This window comes from Coenobita brevimanus, chromosome 2, assembly GCF_032717465.1.
Source record: "Coenobita brevimanus isolate Jiangsu-jjx chromosome 2, ASM3271746v2, whole genome shotgun sequence".
NCBI lineage: Eukaryota > Metazoa > Arthropoda > Malacostraca > Decapoda > Coenobitidae > Coenobita > Coenobita brevimanus.
The window spans coordinates 206,956-216,128 of NC_136955.1; the positions used below are offsets into that span (position 1 = coordinate 206,956).

The 9,173-nt window shown below is 44.7% G+C and overlaps 1 protein-coding gene across 1 annotated transcript; it reads right to left on the bottom strand.

The window, feature by feature from the left end:
* Positions 1-7,935: 7,935 nt before the first annotated feature.
* On the bottom strand, positions 7,936-8,352 carry LOC145390919 (uncharacterized). The gene has a single exon (XM_080265655.1). The coding sequence runs from the start codon at positions 8,350-8,352 to the stop codon at positions 7,936-7,938; it is 417 nt and encodes a 138-aa protein (XP_080121781.1).
* Positions 8,353-9,173: the final 821 nt, after the last annotated feature.

Consider the following 9,173-nt stretch of genomic DNA (forward strand, 5'->3'; position numbering starts at 1 on the left):
ATCGTGTGTTCCATGGATGCAGGTGCGTTACTTTCACACTCTTTGCGGTGAACCCGGTGGTCTGCAGGCTGGATTCTTTTTTCCTGCAGTCCACTATTCATCTTAGAAGTAGTAGTAGTAGTAGCAATAGTGGTAATAGTAGCAGAGGTAGTAGTATTGTCCCAGGCTCGTATTGTCTTGAAGCCGGTGGACTGAAGGCTGAAGTTTCTGTTTCTCCGGCAGTCCACCAACTTCTTTTCAGGGGACAGAGCTTGGGTTAGGAGTCGTTTTATAACCGGGCGGCTCCACAGCCCAGTCAAATCGGTGCCACCGCGTGAAGGCGTCCCTCTGCAGCACCACACATCTCCTCAGGCGTACCCTCTGAGTCCGGGGACGTCTTTGTTAACATTAATACATACTACGAATAGGGATATTATTTGCTATAAGGTGAAGGATGTTAAACTTACCCAAACACTCGTATCTCAGCCGCTGGACTCTCATGATTTTGTATTCCGTTCTGAGCCTGTTCAAGTTTATGCAGTGTCTCGAGAAAGTCTACCTAAAGCTGAATAAACCTTTCTTGTGAGTAGTAACGTAGAAGAGAAGTAAAAAATAATGCTTTGTCATCCGTGGGCTTAATTCTATCATTCCTTATGTATATTTTCCTTGCAGGCTCTGGCTATCATATATTCTCGGGTACACGTGAGATACCAGAAGATTACTGATGGGGAACCGCCAGCCTATAATGAATATTTTAACGTGTGAGCCGACCAAGGAACGGAAGAGGAGGCTGGAGAGGAGGAGAGAAGAATGAGAGTGCGGGGAGAGAAGAAGAGGAAGAGGAAGGAGGAGAAGAAGAGGAGAGAAGAATGAGAGTACGAGGAGGGAAGGTTGAGAGGAAGAGGAGGGTGGAGAGGAAAGGGAGAGAATAATAATAAGGAAGGTAGAGAAGAATGAGAGGAAGAGAGGAAAATGGGAGGACGATGAAGAGAATGAAAGAACGAGAAAACAGGATGAGAGGAAGAGGAAGAGGAGAATGAGAGGAAGAGGAGAAAAGAATGAGAGGAAGAGGAGAGAAGAATGAGAGGACAAGGAGGGAAGAAGGAGACACGATGAACAGTAAAGTGAGAGACGAAATGGAAACTTGAATGAGAAATGATGGGGAAGAGGGAAAAATCATCATCATCATCATCATCATCATCATCATCATAATCCTCTTTCACCTACTCAAGGATGGGTGAATTAAGAAGAAGTAGTCCGTCAGGTGAACCCCCCATTTTTAGCCAACCGGTACCAAAAAGATGGCAAAGGCTCATTGGTTTCATTTGAAAGGTATATTATTCAGGAACTCATTTTGCCCTGGTAGCAGTCTGGATTTCACAGCTTTCATATTTTTATCGCCTATTGAACAGACCACCTATTGGCGAATAAATCCCGCCAAATGCGGTAAAGCCTGTATGCGGTACATTCATATCAGAACTGCATGTCATGATTCTACATGGTATGTCAAGTGCCTTTTACTTTGTTCATGTAATGCCATTATAGCACCAAGTTTGGTCAAATCAAAAGATTTTGAGGCATCACATTCATCCCGTGTTGACATTGTGTTCGATGTGTGCAAGAAAGAATCGATCAAGGATGTTGAGAGAGGAATCCGAGGATCCAATGTCGGTGTGATTCAGCTGAAAAACATCACTGCAAAACAAACGGTTGTACAATGGCAAAAATTTCTTTCTGCTACACCAAACAAGACCAGTTTCATTCACTTTCTCATACAAGAATGGAAACAAGCAAAGTACACCGAACGACTCGGAAAAAAAAGTTTGTATGTCACATGCGGGGAAAACTGCTACAAAATCCTGCATGATGAAGGCTGTGTTCTTGTACCAGAACTATGTTCATCTCAAGAGGAGGCAGACACCCGCCTTATCTTGCACTCTGCACATGCAGCAGGTGCAGGATTTGATTCAGTTGTACTTGTAGCTGATGATACAGATGTGTTTTTGTTGGCACTTGCATTCTGTGACTACATAGATACACACCTGTATCTTAAGTGTGGAATTTTGGCAAGGGTATCTTACATAGATGTACAGAAAGTGTACACTACACTAGGACCATTGGTATGCAAAGCTTTACTTGGGATGCATGCATACACTGGATGTGACAGCGTGAGCTCCCTTGCAGGCCGAGGAAAGATAGCTTCTCTCAAGCTGCTAAAGCAGGACGCAGAGCTCCAGTCCACATTCGCAGATCTTGGAACTGTGTGGGATGTCTCAGACTCACTTCGTAACAACCTGGAGGCATTTACATGTCAAATGTATGCAACCAAAACGAGCGTTCGAAAAGTAAATGAACTGCGGTATCATCTTTTCAGCAGTAAGAAAGGCTGTGTTGAACCGCACCAGCTTCCACCATGTGCAGACGCCCTTCATAAACATGCATGTAGGGCCAACTACCAGGCCGATGTTTGGCGAAGAAGTCTGGAAGCTTACCCAGAAGTACCATCACCTAGAGGTCGAGGTTGGAAAGTTGAAGCAAAAGATGGGAAAGAGGAATTGAAAATTGACTGGCTGGATGGCGCTCCTGCACCCGATTCTGTATTGGAACTCCTGGCCTCCAACTGTTCAAGGTCATGTCGCCTCCCACAGTGTACATGCATGGTTAATAACATGAAGTGCTCTGAACTATGTAAGTTGAGAAACTGTGACAACCAGCCACACGATGATGAAGACGATGACCCACAAGTGATGGACGATGATGCTGAAATGGAAGAACTTGACTTTGAATTACTCTGAAAGTATTGCAAATGACAAGAATTACTGAGAATATTATGTAGTCTGTTTGTACATTTTAATACTGTGTCTAGTGCAATGAAACAATATTCAATTAAAGATGGTGTTTAGTTCTAGTTCATTCATTTAACCTCCTAATTTGTAACAATCAAGATACCAACTCAGCTTATCATGAGATCTGACTAGAATAGTCAGTTTTTGCAATCTTATTTTGGTATATATGTGTCACCATGGTCACCTATACTATACAGCCATAATTATATGCTGAATAATAATTGCTACATGTGATCCCTCTGTCTGAATATGGATGTATTGAATATGAAAACAGTAATTTTAAATATCAATAACTTATCTGATTGCAAAGATATAGCAATGCGTAGTTTATTGGCATTATAAAATGTTGGCTCAAAAAGTACATCTTTTGATTTGACCAAACTTTTTACTACAGTAGCATTAAATGGCCATAATTAAAACTTAAAAAAGTAAAAGGCACTTGACATACCATGTAGAATCATGACATGCAGTTCTGATATGAATGTACCGCATACAGGCTTTGCCGCATTTGGCGGGATTTATTCGCCAATAGGTGGTCTGTTCAATAGGCGATAAAAATATGAAAGCTGTGAAATCCAGACTGCTACCAGGGCAAAATGAGTTCCTGAATAATATACCTTTCAAATGAAACCAATGAGCCTTTGCCATCTTTTTGGTACCGACAACCCCCTGTACCTGATGGACTAAAGAGAGTGGAGAAGAAGAGGAGAGGCGGAGACGAATGAGAGGGAGAGAAACAGGATGGTGAAAATATAGAGATTGAGTTGATGACAGAGAGGACGAAGTGGAAGAGAATGAAGTGGAATGAATCAACAAAGAATGTGAGGAAGGGACGGAAGAATAGTGTGTGTGTGTGTGTGTGTGTGTGTGTGTGTGTGTGTGTGTGTGTGTGTGTGTGTGTGTGTGTGTGTGTGTGTGTGTGTGTGTGTGTGTGTGTGTGTGTGTGTGTGTGTGTGTGTGTGTGTGTGTGTGTGTGTGTGTGTGTGTGTGTGTGTGTGTGTGTGTGTGTGTGTGTGTGTGTGTGTGTGTGTGTGTGTGTGTGTGTGTGTGTGTGTGTGTGTGTGTGTGTGTGTGTGTGTGTGTGTGTGTGTGTGTGTGTGTGTGTGTGTGTGTGTGTGTGTGTGTGTGTGTGTGTGTGTGTGTGTGTGTGTGTGTGTGTGTGTGTGTGTGTGTGTGTGTGTGTGTGTGTGTGTGTGTGTGTGTGTGTGTGTGTGTGTGTGTGTGTGTGTGTGTGTGTGTGTGTGTGTGTGTGTGTGTGTGTGTGTGTGTGTGTGTGTGTGTGTGTGTGTGTGTGTGTGTGTGTGTGTGTGTGTGTGTGTGTGTGTGTGTGTGTGTGTGTGTGTGTGTGTGTGTGTGTGTGTGTGTGTGTGTGTGTGTGTGTGTGTGTGTGTGTGTGTGTGTGTGTGTGTGTGTGTGTGTGTGTGTGTGTGTGTGTGTGTGTGTGTGTGTGTGTGTGTGTGTGTGTGTGTGTGTGTGTGTGTGTGTGTGTGTGTGTGTGTGTGTGTGTGTGTGTGTGTGTGTGTGTGTGTGTGTGTGTGTGTGTGTGTGTGTGTGTGTGTGTGTGTGTGTGTGTGTGTGTGTGTGTGTGTGTGTGTGTGTGTGTGTGTGTGTGTGTGTGTGTGTGTGTGTGTGTGTGTGTGTGTGTGTGTGTGTGTGTGTGTGTGTGTGTGTGTGTGTGTGTGTGTGTGTGTGTGTGTGTGTGTGTGTGTGTGTGTGTGTGTGTGTGTGTGTGTGTGTGTGTGTGTGTGTGTGTGTGTGTGTGTGTGTGTGTGTGTGTGTGTGTGTGTGTGTGTGTGTGTGTGTGTGTGTGTGTGTGTGTGTGTGTGTGTGTGTGTGTGTGTGTGTGTGTGTGTGTGTGTGTGTGTGTGTGTGTGTGTGTGTGTGTGTGTGTGTGTGTGTGTGTGTGTGTGTGTGTGTGTGTGTGTGTGTGTGTGTGTGTGTGTGTGTGTGTGTGTGTGTGTGTGTGTGTGTGTGTGTGTGTGTGTGTGTGTGTGTGTGTGTGTGTGTGTGTGTGTGTGTGTGTGTGTGTGTGTGTGTGTGTGTGTGTGTGTGTGTGTGTGTGTGTGTGTGTGTGTGTGTGTGTGTGTGTGTGTGTGTGTGTGTGTGTGTGTGTGTGTGTGTGTGTGTGTGTGTGTGTGTGTGTGTGTGTGTGTGTGTGTGTGTGTGTGTGTGTGTGTGTGTGTGTGTGTGTGTGTGTGTGTGTGTGTGTGTGTGTGTGTGTGTGTGTGTGTGTGTGTGTGTGTGTGTGTGTGTGTGTGTGTGTGTGTGTGTGTGTGTGTGTGTGTGTGTGTGTGTGTGTGTGTGTGTGTGTGTGTGTGTGTGTGTGTGTGTGTGTGTGTGTGTGTGTGTGTGTGTGTGTGTGTGTGTGTGTGTGTGTGTGTGTGTGTGTGTGTGTGTGTGTGTGTGTGTGTGTGTGTGTGTGTGTGTGTGTGTGTGTGTGTGTGTGTGTGTGTGTGTGTGTGTGTGTGTGTGTGTGTGTGTGTGTGTGTGTGTGTGTGTGTGTGTGTGTGTGTGTGTGTGTGTGTGTGTGTGTGTGTGTGTGTGTGTGTGTGTGTGTGTGTGTGTGTGTGTGTGTGTGTGTGTGTGTGTGTGTGTGTGTGTGTGTGTGTGTGTGTGTGTGTGTGTGTGTGTGTGTGTGTGTGTGTGTGTGTGTGTGTGTGTGTGTGTGTGTGTGTGTGTGTGTGTGTGTGTGTGTGTGTGTGTGTGTGTGTGTGTGTGTGTGTGTGTGTGTGTGTGTGTGTGTGTGTGTGTGTGTGTGTGTGTGTGTGTGTGTGTGTGTGTGTGTGTGTGTGTGTGTGTGTGTGTGTGTGTGTGTGTGTGTGTGTGTGTGTGTGTGTGTGTGTGTGTGTGTGTGTGTGTGTGTGTGTGTGTGTGTGTGTGTGTGTGTGTGTGTGTGTGTGTGTGTGTGTGTGTGTGTGTGTGTGTGTGTGTGTGTGTGTGTGTGTGTGTGTGTGTGTGTGTGTGTGTGTGTGTGTGTGTGTGTGTGTGTGTGTGTGTGTGTGTGTGTGTGAGAGAGAGTTAAGTACTTCCACTTCAAACTGTGTGTGTGAGACGTCTGTTTCTCTCCTCGTTCCTCCTCCCCCTCCCCTCCACTTCTTCTCTCTCTCCCCCTTCCCTTCCACTTCCTCTCCCTCTCCCCTACCCTCCACTTCCTCTCCCTCCCCCCTCCTGCCTGCCAGTGCCTCGGTCTGAAATAGGGACCTGGATATATCATGTGGTGGTTTGGTATCGTATTCTGCAGGGACTTTGGTTGCGTGTTTTACTTCTTAGTTTCTTATATAAATGTTACTACTGCCAAATTATTCATAAGGAAAATTAGGTGTTTTTAGGTGTTTTTAAACCTCTTTTGTATTATTATTAGTATGATGATGATGATGATGATGATGATGATGATGATGATGATGATGATGATTATTACCACCATCTCCACCAACATATTTGTGGAGGGATATATATTCATCCCTGTCTGTTTGTCTGTTCGTGTGCAATTTGGCGTCGGCGGAGGTATGTCCCCTCTGAGATTGTGTACCGAGGGCAGACTAATATCGTTGACTGAATGCCTCCGCTAACGACGTTGGACGGAGGTTGGCTGAGAAATCATAAATCATATTGGCATTAGCGGAGGTATGTGCTCTCTGAGTGCTTTCTATTTACGTGTGTGTAAAAGCATTGTTTAGGAAGTATTTTAGGATGCAAGTTTTTCTTCATTGGATGTAATGATAAAATTAAGGCTTACAAATATACCAGATAGTTTATTAATTTTCATATATACACTCGGTGACTGCTAAATACACACATCAATACAAATACATTCACACACACAGGCAGAGCCTAAATGATTCCTATTCCAGTGTACCAACATGGAAAAAAAAACACAGCTATATACATGATAATCCCTTTGTTCACGTTGATCTAAGGAATATAAAAGTCTCCTTCTGCATGCAATCCTTTATGGAGTAACAACACAAAATACAAACTTGTTTTTTTCTGTTTTTCAAATACAAAATGCTCGTGGCAACATTGTATTTGTTCTAACCTGACGAAGATGTGTTTCCACCCAGCTGGCCAAGTGTGGTCAGACCGGAGGGGCTGATTTGACTGATAACCAAGGAGACTCATTCCTGCCTCATAATTCAATCTCGTCGAATGTCATGCAACCACGACTTGCTGTTCAAGTTGTGGGATTGGCCCAGTTCCGTCAGATGAAAACAAACCAACTATAGCGAAGGAAAAACAAAATTGCACTTTTTTTAAAAAACAGTTCAGAGAGAGCATCGTGTTCAAAATCCGTTCGGTCCGGCACATTTATTGCTAATCTTTGTTGCCCTGGAGGGAGACTGATCTGTTGTTAGTGATTTATTTACTTATCTTTAATTTATTTATTGAGTTACTTATTTTGTGAACGGGATTTTTTTTTTTATGGAGATGATCCAGATTTTGCAGTCTGGTGAGATGGCAGATAAACTGGAAATGATCTGAACTTTAATTGAACGAAATAGATGGATTTGCCACCAGGGATAAGTATACGTAGCTTTCGAAATGACTTTTTATTTGTGCATTGCTTTTGCTTTATGAAACGATGGATCTGTGAACGAAAATAAACAAACTAAAGTCCTGACAAAAGGGGCAAACAAAGAGAAGATTGCTTGCCAGAAGGTTGGATTCACTGGATGTGTTTGGCTTGAAAAATAATAGCTTAGGTGAGGACACTTTGAAGAGGACATCGTAAAGTCAAACAGTGTACGATATTGTATGTTTAGAAAATTAGCATGTTCTCAAGTACTGTCATTAAAGGATTCAGTGGGGCTAGAGAGGGATACCTTCACGTGGTGGCATTGATATTGCGTGGCAACTCAGCTGCTTGGTTACATAAAAGTCCCTCACTTACTTCCCTAGCCGCCGATGCTGTGTGGTTCCTGGTCAGTGGGGTGTTCTGGACAGGTCAGGTCGTGTCAGGTCAGGCAAGTGTAAGATATCAAGGGATCAGATCATCATGGTAGGTTAGGCAAGGTAGCAGCCAATGGGGCACTGAGGAAGACAGGTTACGTAAAGTCCTCCAGGCAATGATAAGATTAGCAGGGGTCAGGGTCAGGTTAGGTGAGGTCAGGTCCTAGCCAATGGGGTGCTCGGGGCAGTCACACTCGGGACCGCCCACCCCGGCTTCACACGCCTCCTTGCAGAACTCGGTCAGGGGGTCCAGTGTGGTGGTGGTGGTGACGACCGGGTTTCCTGTGACACGGTTTGCCGGCTTGTCCATGGGTCTGATGATGGGGCTTGTAGGTTTCCCAGGCCGGGAGATGGGCTTGCGTGTGGCCACGTTGGAAAGTTTCGCAGGCTTGACAGGGACGGCGGGAACATCTTCAGACTTGACAGCGGCCTCTTCGGAAAGGTCCTTGGGTTTGATGGGAGCCTCGACCTTCTCCAGAGAGGCTTTGGAGACGGCAGGGTGTTGGGGGTGAGAAGGGAGGGCTGGGGAGGGGGAAGGCAGAACCCCCACCACCAGACACATGACCAGCAACACTTGCATTTCGTCTGCAATAAGAAATGTTGCTTAATTAACCCTTTTGCGGTGACTGTTGGCCTTGGGTGGTTGATTCAGGCTAACATCATAAGCAATGTGGATTGAAATTACTCAAGCCAGTTTTTTAAAGCATTTGACTTTTTGGCTTTCCCTTAATTGAACAAAATCTAATGTTATATACGCAGAATGACAAGTTGCAATATCGGGTCGGATCAACACCTCTAAGAATCTGACCTCGAACCCACCTTAGCACTGCGGGTCTGAAACATGTAAGATCATCACATAATTATTAGATTTCCTTTTAGTTTCCCCACAACCCAGTGTTTCCAAAATCAGATACATAATTGTGTGTTGGTCTCATATTTTGTCGACCTGAAATAGCGAGTTGGCTTCGATGTCTCCTTCCTAGAGGCGTCTACCCAATCCAATTTTCCAATTTGCCATTCTGCATTCAAACAGAAAATTTTGCTTAGCTGAGAGAAGTCTGTTCAGTGGACGCCCTCGAATTCCATTTCGAGTAAGTCTCTCTTTGCTATTGGTTCACCGGAAGATTTTTTCAGTCTCACGCCAGAGTTTTGCTTAGTCAACAGAAGCACGAACAGTGAAAGGGCCGTGCAAGGAGGGACAGTGACTCCAGTGCAGTTGGTGTCTCGAAAAAACTTTGTACACAGTAACTGAGGTTCAAAATGTCATCGCTCTGTTTGACTGCTGAATCAGTGCAGGAGATTAACACTAGAAAATGCTTCCAATCACAAAAAGGTGTCGTGGAAAGGATGAAGGGTCACAGTTTTGTCTAACTCTGCCACAGAGCAACAGGAAAGAGGCTG

Excerpts from the sequence above, each read along its gene's own strand:
- LOC145390919 (XM_080265655.1), bottom strand. The coding sequence starts at position 8,352 with ATGCAAGTGTTGCTGGTCATGTGTCTGGTGGTGGGGGTTCTGCCTTCC.